Consider the following 20261-nt stretch of genomic DNA (forward strand, 5'->3'; position numbering starts at 1 on the left):
CAGTGTGGTTAGGATTCTTGCTCCATGAAAACATCATTCATGTCGTCTTTGCATTTAGCAGTTTGGGAATTTAAAATTATAACCTCATACCCACACAGTTGGAATAACATGTATAAAGAGAAACTCAATCTATACAATAATATAGTGCACGTCCTTCTAATGTAGAGACTTATTAAGCTTTGATCAGGCCCAAAACAATTTAGCCTTGCTGCCAAGAGGCATTGACAATTCTATTTGACATCCATCAACAGTCGTTAACCATCGTAATTCCAGCTGCCGTATTAGCTCTCTGCGTGATCAAATCCCCTCCAGCAACCAATCAGTCAGGCATGCTACCATGGCAGCAGAGAGATATGGTGAAGGTGATCATGATAGAGCAGGATTTATGTCGGTACTGCAGTGCATTGTCGCTTCCTGGCTCATGTGCCAGTGTTGTTATGAAATGATGACTTAGTCACTGCAGATCGGCTCTTATGTAAGGCTGTGTGTGTGTGTGTGTGTGTGTGTGTGTGTGCGTGTGTGTGTGTGTGTGTGTTTTGTGTGTGTGTGGACACGCATGCATGTATGTTTGTCTCCACAGCACAGTCCTTTCTTCGCAGAACAGCTGACAGCATTTCAGGTGTGGTTGACAATGGGCGTAGAGAACCGGAATCCTCCTGAGCAACTTCCTATTGTACTTCAGGTGCGCACTTGCACACAATTACACATGGAATATAAAAGAACACACATTTGAAAAGAAATATGCTTATACGTGCGTCACCCATCCATCCACAGATAAATTGGATTTGATGAACAGTCGGTCGGTCGGTCGGTCGGTCTACACATGATCCTGTTCAAAAGCCAGGTTTTTGTGAAATTGACACCAAGATACTGTAAATCATTTTAGAGATGTTGATATGAACCTCATTAAAACATCCCAAATTGTGTTATGGGAGGCCGCACGCACCATTTAAAGTGCCTCTGATTGATTCCAAATAAAGGTCAGTATCAGCCAGATTTTATTGATCAAAGGTATAAGTCAGGAAAAGGAACATAGTAAAAACATTGGGTTCAAAAAATGTCCCAATGTAGTGAGTTTTTTTTTTTTTTTTTAAATATATGTATATTTGAGCATTCTTTTTTATAGAATGACCCTTTTTGGGTTATTTTATCCAAACCAACCCTGAAAGTTGAGTCGAATTGGCCCAGTTATTCATTGGTCTCTTTTTACTTCATAACCGGGTTATTTTTGAGCCCACTGTTTTTAGAGCAAGGGATAAAATCGATGAAGCAAGAGATCAACAGACGGGTAAATGCAGCGTCTTCTGTAATACAGACTCTGTACGGGTCTGTTGTGACAAAGAACGAGCTGAGTCCAAAGGCCAAGCTCTCTATTTACTGGTGGATCTACGTTCCAACACTCACCTATGGCCACAAGCTGTGGGTCAAGACTGAAAGAACGAGATCCTGCATACCAACGGCCAAAATGGGCATCCTCCGTAGGGTGTCTGGCCTATCGCTTTGTGACAGGATGAATAACTCGCTCATTCGGGAGGTGCTTGGAGCAGAGCTGCTGCTCCTGCTCGTTGAGAGGAGCCAGTTGAGGTGGCTCAGGCATCGGGTTAGGATGCCCCCTGAATATCTCCCTGGTGAGTTGTTCTGGGCATTTCCCACTGGGAGGAGGCCTTCAGGACAGCATTCTGTTTCAAGTCTTTTATTTTTTTCAACATAAAATATTTTGCGTTGCTTAGAAGGTAGTTCTCATGAAGTATGTCATTGAAAAAAACAATGAGATTTTGCATCAATTTTGCATCTTGCCATTTAAAAAAAAAATACTTTTTACCGTCAATAATAAATGTAGGCCTTCATCATTCCTTTCAGCACTTTATTAGATTAATAATGCAATTATAGTTGTGAAATATATGACAGGAAGGCAACCACCATCAAGTCTCAACCCCTTACTGTATACTTTCCTATATTAACAGCTGAACAGGCAGATGACAGTGGCATTATTACTGTATTGTTGATTTTAATGTGTTCTCAAGGTCAATAATGACCACAAAACACAATTTTAAATTAAACAATTCTACTGCATTTAAGGGAGCTAAAGGGAAGTATTTCCTGCTGTGCCTTTTCCCCTCTTCACTTGCCACACAGCACAGCTTGCTGAGCGTTTCAGCTTGATTTCTAGTGTCAGATTCGGATGAGGCCGTAAGTAACAAAGAGGTATGTGCCGCTGCCAGGATGCCATCACTTTTACAGATAGACCCAAGTCAGCCATGGTGTAAATTGAGTTTAAACACGCTTTATCCTTCCATTATGCACAAGCAGCCGCTTTAGCTCATGACTATTGCATCTTGATTGAACTCATGTATCAGCAAGAGTTGTCCGCTGAATAGAAAATTACCATAGCAGCAGTAGTTTCCACACCATTACTGTATCTCCTAACATTTTCCTCCTGAGCAGCTCATATGTTTGACAAGAGCAGAGTAATTTTCTTCATTACAGCCTTGCTGCTAAAACTATGACAAACCCAGACTGTCATAGCTGTTCTCTTACAGTTGTTACATATTTTTAAATCCCTTATTAGGGTGCCAGTACCTTTATGATCTGCATCAACTGTTGGATTGTTTCAACCCATCCCACCGGCTTCGACAGCAGTCGTGTTGTATAATATCACAGTACAGTGGCAGTGTGTTGCTACCCCTGTTGAATGGTAATTTCCTGCTGACTAAGCCGTCTGTTAGCAGTCCTGCCAGGACTTGTTAAAGGCTTTGGGAAAACCCAGACTGATTGGTTAGAACTACATGGTGTATGGATGCAAATAAAAAAGAGATAGATGATAGGAAACAGCAGGAGCAAGCCTTTAAGATTATCCAATATTATGCCGCATACTACTGTAATCTTAAAGCTGCTTTCAGCTTCATGCGCAGGTTTTTTTTCCCTCATCCTTAGGCACCGTAGAAGCAAATGCCAAAACTAATGTTGCAACAATAAAATGATATGGAGTTTCAATGCTTTATTTTTTGACACAGCTGAATAATAGTTTGTCGAAAAGCCCTTAATGTCATCATCACTATCTGATACGCCAAATAGCTCCTCCCATTTAACTCATAGACTTTCTCCCTCCTTGTCATTTGTTCAAACATTCTAGTTAAGCTTCCACAGTTAGTCATCTTCAGTCCCATGCAATTTGTTTGAAATGGAGGTCTTGGGAAAAGATTTGCTCATCGTCCTACTTGGGAAATTATCCAAAGCTTTTCTTTACCCAAGTGACGACTGTTGTGAGGTCGCAGCGTTGAAGGTTGCCCTTCGCTGTTTCTACCCCCACCTGCCGACATTCATCCATGAGCCGAGGGAGAAAAGTCAAGCCGTATTTTCCTTTTCATAATTGCATCAAAGTGCGTCTGAATTATTTTTTTTTTTTTAAAAGCCACGCAAGAGTCGGCGTTGACAACTAAGAGGCAATTAGTCAGAGCTTGCAAAAAGTGCATTTTTGCAATGTTCTGTACAAACTCTCTAAAACAGATGCATATTATATCAAAGTATATATAATCATTTTAAATCTTGTAAATGACATACTAATTTCATTCAAATTTATGTTATTCAAACACACATGTGGAACAAATTGGGATGTTTTGAGTTATGCAGCTCTAAGTCGACCCGCCCAAATATGGGAGTTGAAAAATGAGGAAAAAAAATTCATGGAGTACATGGAGGAATACAGTAATTTACATACCACTAGCAGTAGTCGTAGAAGGTTTGCAATACCTAATCAAATACTGTAACAAGGCTTAAGTGTTCCAACACTTTCAATACCACTTAAGAATTAAAACTTGTAAAAAGATGACCTTTTGACATCTCCATTTGTCGTTCTGTCCTCGCAAATCAGAATTTGCACATCGATATGTTGAAGAAGCAATTATTATCAATCAAATCACTTTGAATTCAGTTTGAACTGACCATCAATTCTCAATCGAATCATAGACAGTCAAAAATTCCCTCTCCTTCTTATAATTGAATTACTGCATTTTCCAGACTATAAGGTGCACTGGAATGTAAGCCGCTGCAGCAAAATATGAGCAAAAAAGGGTTTTTGTCACGGATAAGCCGCACTGGATTATAAGGCACAGGTAATAACATCAGATCTTTATGCAAAAAGATGGTATATGAAGTTTATACTTTTTAGGGTTTTTTTTGTTTTTCGTTTTTTTTTTGTAACTGGCAATAGCAATGTTCTCATTTTAGCAGATTGAACATACCTGCATGTTTAGTCCCTACATATTTATAGAAAATGGATGGATGGATGGATATCTGTTTGTTAAATAGCACTTCAAAATCGAAATAGCATCTTTTTTTGTCTCCCTTAGTTTGATAGTTTATTTTAGTGAACATTATAACACTTTCTACATCATTCATATACAATCATAAATACATAAATAAAATCACATTTACTGTGTACTGTGTATAACATTTACACATTACAAATTTACCCAAAATTTGATACATTCTCTTATTAAATTTAGACATTTTTTTTTAAATAATTTATTGTTTTAACTCTTTTTGAGCACAGCCATTGATTCACATCTTTTCAGTTCTATTTGATAATTGTTCCATAAATTGACACCTCAAACAGATACACATTAGCTTGCTGGTGGCTAGCAAACAAAACAAAACAAAACGAACACAGATAAGCCGCACCGGACTTCAAGCCGCAGGGCTCAAAACATGAGCAAAAAGTCTGAAAAATACGGTTTGCATCAAAGCAAACCAAAGGTGCTTTGCATTCCATCATTCTGTGCTCAGTACCACACATGTGCTGTGCACTTTGAGCTGTAGGCAACCCGGAAGCGGTCTTCCCCCGCCTCCTGTACGTGTGGTCGTCACGCTCACTAGATTCATATCACGGAGTATGCTAATAATACATTTTGTGTCGGCGAGTTGAGTGCATGTTTGCATGTGCGTGTGTGTGTCTGTGCAAGTGAGTGTGCGCCTATGTTCCTCCATATGCTTGTTCCCACGCACACTGTGGGACAGTCACTTGGAATTGTTCAGTCCTCACACAACACATTTTGTACACACTATTCTACAGAAACGACATATATGTTTTAGCAGGAATCGTCTTTTTAAATACAGTATATACTCTTTTAATTATTACGAATTAGATTTTATGTTTATTATAACTGTTAATATAATTAGTGATAATATAATAATTATAAATACATTGTTGTAATTATTACTTAATTCATTCATTAAAATTATTTGGTAGTAGTACTGTAATTATTATATAATTAATTATATGCTACGATTATAATACTACAGTATTAAATACTCTCTTTGGGCTGAGTGCCGTACATACTGCCTGACGTAATGGTGATGTTTGTGATTATGTTATGCATTTATTCCTCCATCCATTCATTTTCTATAGCTGCTTCTCCTCAGTAGGGTCGCTGGTGTGCTGATTCCTATCCCAGCCGTCTTTTGTGCAGTAGGCGGGGTACACTCTGAATTGGCCGCCAGCCAATCGCATGGTACACAAAGACGAACAAACAATCACACTCAGAATCGTACCTAAGGACAATTAAGAATGTCCAATACAGCCTCCATGCATGTTTTTGGAATGTGGTAGGAAGCCGGAGAGACCGGAAGAAACCCACACAGGCACAGGCAGAACATGAAAACTCCACACAGGAAGGCTAGAGCGAGCTGGAATTGAATCCAGGACCTTTGAACTGTTAAGTGGACTTGCGAACCATTTTTCCACCGTGCCGCTTAAGAGTAAACAAGTGCGACTTGGCCAATATGGTAGTTAGTAGTTGGTAGTAGTAGATTAGTCATCTACTTCACTCTATTGCCTCGATCTATCTACTTCTCCTGCTATTTCTTATCCTGCTCCAGTTGCTCTCTACGAAGTACAATGGACCACTGATCTCGGTTTTCTCCTAGGTCCTCCTGAGCCAAGTGCATCGGCTTCGGGCTCTAGATCTTCTTGGACGCTTTCTGGACCTTGGGCCCTGGGCTGTCAGTCTGGTGTGTTTGTCATACAATGTTTTTTCTTTTGTTTTTAAATACAGTCATACAATGTTTTTTGTTTTGTTTTTAAATGCAGTAACTGTATAAATACACTGACTTGTTATTTGAGTAGAAAGTTTAATGTTACGGATATTCTGACAAAAATCTCAGAGGTACCTCCAGTTAAAAAAAAAAAAATATATATATATATACATTATGATTTACATAATGATGATTTACATAAGTGGGACCAAGATAAATCTTTTCTAAAATTGTTCTCTTTTCCTTTATGACATATAAACTGTAAATATAAATTGGATGAAGTGATTAAACCAGTACGCAGAACCTTGTATAACTGGGAATATGTCTGTGATCAGAATTGAACAATCGCGTTCATGTAAAAGGGGAATCAGCACACAACAGCCTTTATAGTAGGTACTTCTGTACCTACTTAAGTACTTCTGATTAGCGCCAGATGAATTCATAATTCCCTACTCCTTGATGAAGGCGACATTTCACACTGCCTGAGTCCTAATTAGATTTTTTTATGCAGTCTTTCAACGTAGCAAAAACAAATGCAACTCTTAATATGATGTTGCATAGTGCAGTGTCTTACGGAAAAAAAATACGGCCCCACATGTAAGTCTTGAAGCATTTGTGGCAAACTCAAGGATTTTGTGCGCAACGTTTGAGTTTGACTCCAAAACATGAATGAAACGAGATCAGCATTTCAGCTTTGAATTTCAAATACACCATCTTAGAAAATGTCACACTACTATTCCATTTGAAAGTTTTAAAACAGATGCTGTGTCCACAGTCCAGCATCATGCTAACCTACCATATTTGCTGTTTATTTGAGTGCGGCTTTGTGTGTTTCCAGGCCCTTTCTGTTGGAATCTTCCCATATGTGTTGAAGCTGCTACAGAGCTCTGCCAGAGAGCTGCGGCCACTGCTGGTTTTCATCTGGGCTAAAATTTTGGCTGTTGACAGTGTAAGTTTTTTTACCGACGAGTCTTTGTTTGAATGGGCATCTCTTCTGATTCCTGATTGGTCAGGCAGTTGTTTTGGGGGTATTTTGCCTGTCTAATGCGACGTTCAGACCAAAGCCAAAAAATCTTTTCACTTCTCTCATTTGGTAGGCTTTAGGTCGCCGGTTTCTATACTGCCGGCATTTACCTTGTTCACATTTTCCACGCATGTTTTTGCGTTACGTCTCCCTCGCTTTGCGGTAAAACACGTCTGACAGAAACATATTGCGCTGTGAATGTTGCACTGTCGCTATCTTGGCGCAGTAACTGCAGTTCAACAGCTGCTAAAGATGGAAGTAAATACGACACATACCAGGTATCCCAAGTTACATATTTTCTCGTCTTGTGACCCAACATGGAGTCTTTCTTCAAAAACTGCATGCAATCTACTGAATGTCCACTAGTGTTGTTATAACACCAACATTTTGACTTTGCATGCATAATCTACTATACTTCCAAACATTTTAATGTTTCCTCACTGACTGTGTTTACGTTTGCTGTTTCCAAATTGCGTATGATACACATATTTTATTTTTTGCACTATTGCATTCCTTAAAATGAAAAAAGCCTAATGTGTCAATGTTCTAATAATTCACAAACCGAAATACATCCCAGATATTGTCGTATTATTGGCTTGAATGATGTATCTGGAACTGAGAGGAAGTAATTTGAACACAAACATGAGTATTGTTGGCCCCTTAAAAATGGAATGAGAATGAAAGACTGGAGTGAGTATAGCGAATGGCGTGACTGTGCAATGATTTCGAGCAGGGATGAGCAGCACTTACAACTGGGAAGGACACATTTTTTTTTCTCTCCCCTTGAGCCAAGTTCATTATGGTGATCAAGGACCAATTTTATTAACGTCATACAAGTGTAAGACATATTAATGGAATGTAGCGCTTGTAAATACGAGTACCTGACTTCATTAATAGTAGATTGTTTTCAAGTTTGCGGCTCCGACATCTGTGCCGCGACTATTGTTGCTATTTTTTTGAGTCTGGTTAATTTTGAGATGAAGCCGACTTGATGTGTTCTGCGGAAAGCTGTCTCCAATCCTGACTGAAAGCTGAACTTCTTTTGGTAAAATATTTTTCTTTTCATCTGACGCAGTAAATACAGTGGTGCACTTTGATGACTCAGTGCGCTGAACCTTGTTTGCTGCTCTCCGAGCAGTGGATTCTTAACAGCCGCAATAGCTGTGTATCTGTTATTTTAATACAAAATGTCAATTTAACTGCTTCTCCCTCATTCGTGGAGGACAATGAATTGCCTAACTCAAACAGGTAGAATGAGTGAGGATAGAAATTTGTAAAACTGAACATTCTCCATCCCGCTGTCTCTTCTTCACCTCTTTGAAGTCTTGTCAAGCGGACCTGGTCAAAGACAACGGTCACAAGTACTTCCTCTCTGTATTGGCTGACAGCTACATGCCAGTAAGTATTTCATTGCTACCTCTCTCACTCACATATATACGGATACATACAGTATACATGTGAGATTCACTCGGATATGTATGATATATAATATATGTATACATGTGAATATGTATATATATATATATATATAAGGATGTTAGTTTTTAATTATTGACACAAATATGAATTTTCTCCACAACTTCCTCAAGATTATGGATTTTATTTACCAGCAGCCAAAAACTTCAAATTGCCCTTGTATGCATGTTTATTTGGGTCGAAATGTAAATCAAATATGAGTTATGAAAAAAGATGTAATCTGAAGATGAAAAGATCATCAAAATTATTCTTTAGTCTAGAAATACTGATGTGTTACTCTCTGAGAACAAAAAAGCTGTGTTGAACCACTAAAATTACATCAAATTTATTATCTTTATTTATTTATTTATTTTATTTATTATCTATCTATGTGATGATAGATATAATATACAGTACATGATAGAACTTTCTGGTCACACCAAATGGCAAATCATGTTTTAATTGACACAAAAATCTTACACTAAATTTCCAGTCATGATAATTTCACATTAAAAACCACACGGACATGCAGCAACATCAAAACAAGCACATTTTGGCTGGACTTAATTGTAAGTTTCATGGAAAAGTTTTTTTGGAGTCAGTTGAGATTTTAAACTTCCCCTGATTTTAATGTGTTCGAATGAATCTCAGATGATGTATGCTTTTGGAATTTATTCTCTTGTGACCATTTAAGACTTCCTGTAAGTTTTGAGTCAAGATTTTTTTCCTAAGGTGCTGGTTTCTATGGATTTTGAAAGATGAATTCGCTAAAACTGTAAAGGATTTCTCAAAACGAGGATTTTCAACTTGGCAACATACAAATTGCTGCAATTTATTCCTTTATTTATTTATGTATTTTTACTCTCTAGGCTGAGCATCGAACCATGGCTGTCTTCATTTTGGCTGTTATTGTGAACAGTTACAACACAGGACAGGTATAAATGGGTAATATGGGTTACTTCACACTCATACTGACTCGTCCATGCTGTATTTTCAAATTGCACCCATGTATATATATACAGTGGAGCCCCAGTTTACGAACTCCCTCTTTTATGAACTTTTCATCTTACAAACGTGGACCGCATCGTTTTTTGTCCCCCTCTTCTGCACAAACCTTTTGTCTTACGAACAATCCAACATGCCGGTCAATGTGTCCGTACAATTTTTTTCGCTTTGCTACATCAACGAAATCAACTGCTCACGCATGTCACGGTTACGCCGATATGCTATTGCTCTTACAATGTCACAGTCACGGTGTCAGTCACGGAGATGCCGATATGCTATTGGTCGATTAAATTCACAGTCCCGGTCTCACTCACGGAGATGCGGATATGCTGTTGGCCGGCGTCACGTCAATCACTGAAATGCCGATATGCTATTGGCCGAACGCCTTTATCTAGCTTGATGGCACAGCTGGTCGGGATGGAAGGAAGGAGAGAAAAGGAGTGAAAAACGGAAGGAAGGAATGTTGTGAAGACTTTGCAAACTTTATCTGTTAGACGTGGCTTCTAAAATTGCAAGTGGCGTTAAAGGAAGAAGTAAGAAGATGATGACAATAGAAACCAAGCAGGAGATAATAAAAAAAACACGAAGGAGGTGCACGCATAGTTAACCATGCTCGTGAGTATGGCCGTAACCGCTCAGCAATCTTCTAAGGGCAAGACTTTCCTTGCCGGGGGACGGACCTCAATTGACAACAAAATGGAGAGGCTTCTTCTATTGTGGATTAAAGAGAAGGAAATCACCAGTGATATGTTCTAGTTTGAGAAAAGTTCCCGTTTAAGAAAATAAATAAATAAATTCTGCGGGTTGGTCTCTGCTCCCCTCCGCCTCCACCCAGCTCAAGTCACGTCGCCCCAAAGGTAAATGTCATTTTCCCTTTGTATATGTTATTTAATTTAACTGTACAGTAGATTATGTTACTCATTTTTAATATGTGTATACAGTCGTGATGTTTTTACCTAAGGTTTTTGCACGCGTTGCACGCATTCACTAATTAACATAGGTTTGGATTGCCCGTCATACGAGCCGTTCAAGTTACGAGCGTAGCCGCTGAACGGATTAAGTTCGTAACACGGGGGCCCACTGCGTGTGTGTGTGTGTATATATATATATATATATATATATATATATATATATATATATATATATATATATATATATATATATATATATGTATATATGTATATATATATATGTATATATGTATATATATATGTATACAGTCAGCCCCCTGCTTACGAGCATCCTGATTTGCGAACATTCCGCCTTACGAGCGTGGATCAGGGAGAATTTTGTCCTCCGCTTACGAGCAAACCTCTCGTCTTGCGAGCATTCCGTCAAACCAGCCATTGAGTATGTAGAAATGTTCTCGCCTAACTGCGTCAATATATTCAGCAGTTGCGTCATCTACAATCATTAATAGATACTTATGGCGGTAACGTGAACGCTATTGGTCTTACAATCTCACACTGACTGTCTCACTCACGGTGTCTAAATATATTACCATTTAAGTGTAGTGTTTGTACAGCTAAAGGGAAAAACAGCTGACATGAAATTAAATGTGCCGATTGCAGGACAAAGAATTGTCATTGGTTTAAATGTGTGTTTTTTTTTAAATTAATTGTCAATACATTCCAACCGTTTAAAAAAAAGTGCGAATAATTATCAGTCAGTCAAGGAGACGCCAATATGCTATTGGTCGATTAAGGTCACCCGGTCTCACTCACGGAGATGCTATTGGCCGGCGTCACACGTCAATCACAGAAATGCCGATATGCTATTGGCCGAACGCCTTTATCTAGCTTGATGGGACAGGATGGAAGGAAGTAGACAAAATGAGTGAAAAACGGAATGTTTTGAAGACTTTGCAAACTTTATCTGTTAGACATAGCTTCTAAAATTACTAGCAGCGGTAAAGGAAGAAATAAGAGGATGATGTTTTAGTATCTCCGTGATTTGCACCATGACTGAAAGAGTTACTGTAACACTGTAAGACCAATAGCCTATATGCGTTGCCGTATTAACTCAAGAGGTTAATCTCTGCACCCTATTACGGGTGATGATACAGCGCCATATAATGGTTGCTAGACAAGATTGCATGTCAGGTTAGTCGGCGATCTCCCGATATGCATTGGGACAGCGTCATTGTTGCAATTTTGTGAGTTGTAACCAAAGGTGAACTGACGCTCGAACAAGCCATAAGTGTGCTGCCTAGTAAATGCAACACACACAACCACCTCTCCGCTTCCACCGTGCTCAATTCACGTCGGGAAAAACAGTTGACATGAAATTAAGTGTGCCGATGGCAGGACAAAAAATCGTCACAGATTTAAATGTGTTTTAATCAATAAGATGTCAAGACATTCCAACCGTTTAAAAAAAAAGTGCAAATAATTATCAGTCAGTCAAGGAGACGCCAATATGCTATTGGTCGATTAAGGTCACCCGGTCTCACTCACGGAGATGCTATTGGCCGGCGTCACACGTCAATCACAGAAGTGCCGATATGCTATTGGCCGAACGCCTTTATCTAGCTTGATGGCACAGCTGGTTGGGATGGAAGGAAGTAGAGAAAACCCTGACTGAAAAAGTTACTTTGACACTGTAAGACCAATAGCATATCTGATTTACCGTATTGACTTAGAGCATTCATCTCTGCTCATCTCTGCTTATCTCAGCACAAGTCACGTCTTTCCAAAGGTAAAAGTCATTTATCCTTTGTATTTGTTATTTAATGCAACTGTACAGTAGATTATGTCACTTAATATTAATTTATGTATACAGCGTGATGATTTTACCTAAGGCTTCTGCGCGCGTTGCACGCACTCACGAATTAACATGGGTTTGGATTGCCCGCTATACGAGCAATTCGAGATACGAGCGTAGCCGCTGAATGGATTAAGTTCGTAACCCGGGGGCCCACTGTATATGTATATATATATATATATATATATATATATATATATGTATATATGTATATGTGAACATGCCCAATAACTTATGCAGTTTAACCAGGATCACAAAAATGAGCCATTGTATTTCTTTAAGAATTCCCATCAATTTCATGTTGCTGAATGACTATTCCATTATGAATGCCCTGTTTTTCTTATAATATAGTCTCATCATCTATTAACTAATAAGAGTATATTGACTGAAGCAAAGTTATTAGCACTTTAGCCAAGATATGTCGTCAGAGATAAACTGACAAATTAGACAATGCTGAGTTGATGTGGTCGTTCGTTTCCACAAAGCACTCATGCACTAGGTTACAAATATCCCACCATTAAACCCCTTTTCCTTCAGTCCTCTGCTTTCTGCAGTTGTTTTCCTGTCTAGTTGGGAGCGTTGTTTCATTCATTTATCTTCCTAATCACTTATTCTTTTCATCAACTTGTAAACCTTGCCTTTGAGAACTTCCCACATAAATTGTGAAGAAACCGAGAATGTGAGCCCATGCTAAGAAACACCAATTTTCTTCCATATTCCTGTGTACTCGATGCCCTTACCTCTCTCCCGGGCCTGTAAATAATAGATGATCCCCAGCATAACAACAAGACTCTCTCCCCACTTCATAGCTCTATTATTCATCTTTTGTACATTCAACAACTCTACTCACAACCGTGGTGTCGCCATTGGCAACATGTCACTGATATCTCCCATCTAGTCTATCACAGAGTTCAGCCGAGAATGACTAGCACCGTGATTGAATAATGCATAAATTATATTAAACACTTATAAGTAGAGCAAAGTGTGAGAAAATGGTTCCAAATGTTCCAATTCTTAACTTGTCTTTTGTCAAGTGGCATTGACGGCGGTGATTATTGAACACCTATGGAGGATGCTTTTATTGATATCCTATAAAAGTAGTTGAAGTAACGTTTTCAGCTGATATTTTTTATGCAGGTGAAAGCAGATTTTTTTTTTTTTTATTAAACCTGTCCAGAGGCATTAAGAGATTAGTTATCACAAATCCAAATATGAGGATGAATGATGACTTCTAAAATTTCTTACAGATTGCATCACAGAGGGATGCAGAACAGAGCAGTAATTATTAGTGCTGTGCATTTGATTATTTTAATCATTGGTAAATCTTAATTATTGTCAATCAATGAATAGAACTTATTTTTTAGATTACCATCCTTTTATGAATAAATCGATTGTTTTTCAAATTGACAGCACAGAAAATGTTCTTTTTTTAATGATTTTGTTACTGATTTGGCCACTAACATGTCAGACCACAGGAAAAAAATCTCTGTTTGGTGCGGCACGTGTCATCTTACTTTAGATGGCCTTAAAGGTCCAGACGCAAATTAGCTTTTGTCCTCTAAGAAAAGAGGTTCTTCTTGGTTCAAGTGAATAAGTGCCGTTGGTACAAAGTTCATAAACCATTCGCCTGCGAGAAAACGTGAGCTTTTAGGTTAGTGGTGAATCACCCACTAATGAGATGAAAGAGTCCAAGCTTGGAATTTTGTTGGCTAGTTAGGATTCACCCAGTCAGTGAATGTCTCACACGATAATCTTCCTGTATCCTTCCCTCTACTTTCTCATCAGGAGGCCTGTCTGCAGGGTAATCTCATAGCAAACTGCCTGGAGCAGCTTTCGGACCCCCACCCACTGCTTCGCCAGTGGGTAGCCATATGCCTGGGTCGCATCTGGCAGAACTTTGACCCGGCCCGCTGGTGCGGCGTTCGTGATAGTGCACACGAGAAGCTCTACATCTTGTTGTCTGATCCAATTCCTGAGGTGAGAGTTTGATCCTGCTTCACTCACTCATTTGAAGCGAGAGGAGACAGCATTTGGACTTAGAATACAATTTCCTTTTGGTTGATGACAGCTTTTGGGGCAACAATATTCTGTTAACAGAGTAGGGCACAGAGTCGGAGAACGACTAGTTGACACGTCGACTTACCACTGCTCAGTGACAGTCATAGCTTTAGGTTGATTAAGCCACACTCACATGTTTTGGCAACTACAATTAATCAGGCTCTGCATTTGCACAGAACAAAAGCAGCGCTGCCTTAAATGTGTGACAGAATTTGACTAAAAATGTGACTGATGGAATGGTCTCCATTTTACGACGTTTTCTGCTTAGCAACTAAAAAATATCTGACAGCATCAGTCATCTGCAAATTCACGGCTGGGCCTCCTGGAACAGTGAAAAGGTAGATAATAAAGTCTCCAAAAATGAATACCAAGAGGAAATCAATGTAGTGGACTATTTTGTTTCAAAAACTGAAATGTGTATGTTGCGTTTGTTTACCACACACTCAAATATTTCAGATGTTTAGTGGTTAAAATTCTAATAATCATGAAAGAGACGAACAAATGAAGTACAGTATTTCATCAGTTATTTCTTCTGGTCAACAAAAAAGACCAACAGAAATTACGGCGCTCTGAAAGTGTACTAAAGTAATGTGCCTTCAGTGCAATGTTGGGCCTTCGTTTGCATTTAGAGCATCACGGCTGTGTGGCATGGAAATGATCAACCTTTGGCACAGTTAGCCCAAGCTGCTTTACTGTTAGCTTTCATATTTAGGGGTTTCTCTTCCCTTTCCATCCTCTTGACAATATCCCATAAATATTCATTAGAGTTCAAGTCAAACGAGTTTGCTGGCCAATCAAGTACTATGCTATTATTGCATTGCTATTAAACCAGGTGGTGGGTCTGTGCCATATCCAGCTGGAAAATAAAAGCTTTGCCTGCAAAAACCTCATCAACAGTGGGAAGCATGAATCGCTTTAAAATTTGCTGGTAAACAGCCAATGTGGACTCGCGTCAGCAAACAACATGATTCCCCAAACCATTACAGACTCAGGAAAGTTTACGCTTAACTTTTGTGCTACTCTAGTTTTCCTCCAGAGTCTGGGAGCTTGAATGTAAAATACAATTCAAAATTTGCTTTCATCTTATTTTTTTTTCTCCTTGGCCCAGCACAGAAGCATGTGAAGCCGTTTTTGGTTCAGGAATGGCTTGACAAATGGAATTTCCGTTTGTAGTGCTTCTTGATGTACTGACACCAGCCTGAGTCTATTCTTTTAGAAGCTCTACCAGATTTCTGAATTGTCATTGCTCCTCTCAAACCAGCGGGCATCCCTGTCACTTGTACAGTTTTGGTTGTAGCCTCGGTAGCAGCAAATGCCACCTACAGATAAAGCTTCCAATAGAGAAAGAGGAAATAATTAGGTTCATTCATTTAAAAAGTGGCAATTGTTTATATTAATGTCCATATTTGTTTATTGTGGTGACAGTAATGGAAATAAGTACCACAGTGTAATTGTCTAATAAACTATGAAAAAATATTTGCGGGGCCGGTAAGTGTTTTTCTTATCAGTGCGTTTGACTCAATCATTACCTGAAAAGGCTTTTTCTTGGTGTTTCAAATATTAATGCAACAGATTACAGAGGCACTGAAGCAAACCTTAAGAAAAAAAAAAAAGGCGGGAGTTGAAGGCTGTGAATCAATCGCTGTGTTGCTCTAGGTGAGGTGTGCTGCCGTCTTTGCTCTTGGTACATTTGTGGGAAACTCTGCCGAGAGGACGGATCACTCCACCACCATCGACCACAATGTGGCCATGATGCTTGCCCAGCTCATCAACGACGGCAGCCCTGTAGTCCGCAAGGTCGCTCTACACACACGCGCACCATTCTGATATAATATGAATGACCTTATTTTCCGCACTATAAGCCGCACTTGTATATAAGCCGCAGCTTATTTTTGTTTGTTTTTTTTGTTTTTGTTTTTTGGTGATTTTCTGCCAACAGCAATATCCCCTCTTGAACAGGCTGAACGTGCCTGCATGTTTAGTCCCAACATAGTTATAGAAAATGGATTGATATTTTCAACACTAACAGGATACTGTTAGTTAAATAGCAGTTCAAATTCGAAAGCTATACTTCAATAGCATTTTTTTATCTCATTTTGTTAGATAGATTAATTGAGTGAACATAGACATTGCACATAATTCATATATACAATCATAAATACGCACATAAAATCATATATAGAGAAATAGAGAAATACAGTGGGCCCCCGGGTTACGAACTTAATCCGTTCAGCGGCCACGCTCGTATCTCGAATTGCTCGTATAGCGGGCAATCCAAACCCATGTTAATTCGTGAATGCGTGCAACGCGCGCAGGAGCCTCAGGGAAAACTTCACGTTGTATACATATAATGACATTAAGTGACATAAACTAGTGTATACTTGCATTAATTAATTAATACAAAGGAAAATGACTTTTACCTTTGGAAAGACGTGACTTGAGCTGAGTTAAGCAGAAGTTAACACATTAAAGAAGATATGCTATTGGTCTTACAGTGTCACAGTAACTTTTTCAGTCAGGGTTTTCTCTACTTCCTTCCATCCCAAACAGCTGTGCCATCAAGCTAGATAAAGGCGTTCGGCCAATAGCATATCGGCACTTCTGTGATTGACGTGTGACGCCGGCCAATAGCATCTCCGTGAGTGAGACCGGGTGACCTTAATCGACCAATAGCATATTGGCGTCTCCTTGACTGACTGATACTTATTGGCACGTTTTTTTTAAACGGTTGGAATGTATTGACATCTTATTGATTTAAACACATTTATACTTGTGACGATTCTTTGTCCTGCAATCGGCACACTTAATTTCAAGTCAGCTGTTTTTCACAACGTGAATTGAGCTGGGTGGTGGCGGAAGGGAGGATTTGCGTGTGATGTGTTAACAAGGCACCACACATATAGGTTGTTCGAGCATCAGTTTACTGTTCGGTTCAGCTCAAAGTATTGCAACAATGGCGCTGCCCCAAAGCATGTCGGGAGGTTGCTCGACTAATTTGACTTGTGATTGTGTCAAGCAATTACTAGATGGTACTATAATCCCACCCGTAACAGAGAGCTGACCGACGCTCGGACCTAGCGCGGCGACGCAGAAATGCTATTGCTCTTACAGTGTTACAGTAACTTTTTCAGTCAGGGTGCAAATCACGGAGATACTAAAACATCATCCTCTTATTTCTTCCTTTACCGCTGCTAGTAATTTTAGAAGCTATGTCTAACAGATAAAGTTTGCAAAGTCTTCAAAACATTCCGTTTTTCACTCATTTTGTCTCCTTCCTTCCATCCTGTCCTATCAAGCTAGATAAAGGCGTTCGGCCAATAGCATATCGGCATTTCTGTGATTGACGTGTAACGCCGGCCAATAGCATCTCCGTGAGTGAGACCGGGTGACCTTAATCGACCAATAGCATATTGGCGTCTCCTTGACTGACTGATAATTATTCGCACTTTTTTTTAAACGGTTGGAATGTATTGACAATTAATTAAAAAAAAAACACACATTTAAACCAATGACAATTCTTTGTCCTGCAATCGGCACATTTAATTTCATGTCAGCTGTTTTTCCCTTTAGCTGTACAAACACTACACTTAAATGGTAATTATATTTACACACCGTGAGTGAGACAGTCAGTGTGACGTTGTAAGACCAATAGCGTTCACGTTAACGCCACTATTCTCTATTGATTATTTTAGATGACGCAACTGTTGAATTTATTGACGCAGTTAAGCGAGAACATTTCTACATATTCACTGGCTGGGAGGTCGGAATGCTCGTATGGCGAGAGGTTTGTTCGTAAGCGGAGGACTCGTTCGCTCGTAAGGCGAATTGTTCGTAAATCAGGGTGCTCGTAAGCCGGGGGCCGACTGTATAGAGAAATATAAAAAGATAAATAAATAAAAAATAACACCACCCTTGCTGATGTTTGCCTTAAAAATTATTAGTGCCTGATTATAAACATCAGTATATTTCAACTGTTTTATAGTTACAGTTGTATCTTAAATGTTTGTATTTATTGTTTGCAGGAGTTGGTGGTAGCATTGAGTCACCTGGTGGTCCAATATGAAAGCAACTTTTGTACAGTTGCCCTTCAGTTCATAGAGGAGGAAAAAAATTATACTGTGCCATCACCAGCCAACACGTCAGGTACTATTAACACCAAGTTGATTTTTGGTGGATTCTATGAAAGAATGGCTATGCAGTAGGTGCACTCTTCTCTTCAGACCAATTCAAAGAGTTTTTGTTAAAATAAAATAAAATTAGGTGAAATAATAATGAGTTTTGTCGCTGTGGCTTTCAGCATTTTGTATTGTGCTTTGACTTTACTGTGGTGCAGAACTGTTATGTATTGTCCAGCTGTCCTGGTATTTTTCCTCCGAATTTTTTGCTGCATTTGAAATAAAATGTTGAAAATGGCTAGCTGTATGATATAATTTACCTTTGAAATAGTGAACGTGGAGTTAAATGAATCCCTCTCTCCTATCGAAACAGAGCAGGCAGAAATGTTCATTTAGCTTCAGATTAACACAGATTTACGGGTGAATGTGCTGGTTGTTTTATTGCCGTGGCGTTCAGTGTACGAGTAATTTATACTTGATTGCTTTGCACATGTTGCTTAATTGTATTTAGCGTGCTCGATAAACAACACCAGAAGTATCTCAAGATAGGCTGTGGGTCTTTAAATGGGAAGACCACATATTTGTCAAATTTTACAATATTTCTCCATTGACCTCATCAATACCTCAGCGTGGGACACTGGAGATACACTTTAAAGTCAGTGAAGTTGACAGCAAGTGTTCAAACTAGCCACTCCGAAAGTAAACAGTACCTGTTCATGCCATGACGGCTATCAGTCACTTTATTGATCTACTTCTAAAAAGCAGTTGTAAAGGAATAATCTATTGTACATAGTGCTTTATTTTTTCAGGTACACAGGTGGTATCATTTAAGACATTTATATTCAAATATTTTACAGTGTATTTGAGGTCGCACATCACTTTTCTAGGCATATGATGCTCTTTCCATGTTCAGAATAATGATAAGAGAGAAGAACAGGTGTTTGGGTGCAGATTTGTCTTAACCTAACTGCTATTTGAAATAAGGTTTGGGGAATGTGGAACTTAAATATTTAATAGTTTACATTCCAATGTTGAACCTGTTTTGTTTATTCCTGTTCATAAACTGAAATGAACTCTGTAGTCTTTAAAGAGAAAAAAAGTTTTTGCATTCATTTGTGTTTCTTTTTAGAGCCTGGTAACTTGACTCCAGTGAGGGACAGTCCAGCCATCCCACGTCTCCGATCTGTCAACTCCTACACCAACATCCGTGCAGTCACCACTGCTCGTAACCTGAACAAAAGCCTACAGAACCTCAACCTCAATGAAGAAGGTAGGAGTGACAGATTGCTGATAAGAAAAAAAAAAAAAATCCCAATTCAAGAAAGAGCGATTGCGGTTGTAGGGGGCTTTTAAATTATTCTGCTGCTGCATCATGAAGAAGATTAACAAGATTAGTCATGTAACTAAAACAAATGAATCCTGACAGGCGAGTGTTGAAACTTCCCTTTACCTAAATTTGTGTGGCTACACAAAGTACATTAACACAATAATGACACAAGCAATTTTATTATATGGTATAGCTTGTTAATATACAGCAGTTGACTCTTCTAATATTTGAGTATCCTACTAAAAGATTTATGGATTAATCTGTATTAAGATAATGTATGTATTTGCTTAGTTAACGCACAAGACGGCTATAATTGATTTATAAGGCATTTAGTAATAGGCTATAACAGCACTACATTCTACCTCTTCTAACATTAATACAGTACATCATTTTGTGTTGTTGCAACATCTTTTTCTCACTACGCACCTTTGTCAATTTATGGCCGCTGTAGAAGAATGCTAATGGTATTAATAGAATGAAA

The 20261-nt window shown here is 38.8% G+C and overlaps 1 protein-coding gene across 5 annotated transcripts in view; it reads left to right on the forward strand.

Moving 5' to 3' along the window:
• rptor (regulatory associated protein of MTOR, complex 1) overlaps positions 1 to 20261 on the forward strand; it is a 120499-nt gene that overhangs the window by 53239 nt on the left and 46999 nt on the right. For all 5 annotated transcript variants that reach the window (XM_088419991.1, XM_088419992.1, XM_088419990.1 and 2 more), the window contains exons 12-20: positions 581 to 682; positions 5926 to 6009; positions 6872 to 6982; positions 8381 to 8455; positions 9382 to 9447; positions 14066 to 14257; positions 15995 to 16135; positions 18361 to 18481; positions 19583 to 19723. In XM_088419991.1, coding sequence (XP_088276117.1) covers positions 581 to 682; positions 5926 to 6009; positions 6872 to 6982; positions 8381 to 8455; positions 9382 to 9447; positions 14066 to 14257; positions 15995 to 16135; positions 18361 to 18481; positions 19583 to 19723 — 1033 coding nt within the window. The remainder of the gene's footprint in view (positions 1 to 580; positions 683 to 5925; positions 6010 to 6871; positions 6983 to 8380; positions 8456 to 9381; positions 9448 to 14065; positions 14258 to 15994; positions 16136 to 18360; positions 18482 to 19582; positions 19724 to 20261) is intronic.

The sequence above is a fragment of the Hippichthys cyanospilos genome, chromosome 7 (assembly GCF_059441005.1).
Source record: "Hippichthys cyanospilos isolate Australia breed blue-spotted pipefish chromosome 7, RoL_Hcya_1.0, whole genome shotgun sequence".
NCBI lineage: Eukaryota > Metazoa > Chordata > Actinopteri > Syngnathiformes > Syngnathidae > Hippichthys > Hippichthys cyanospilos.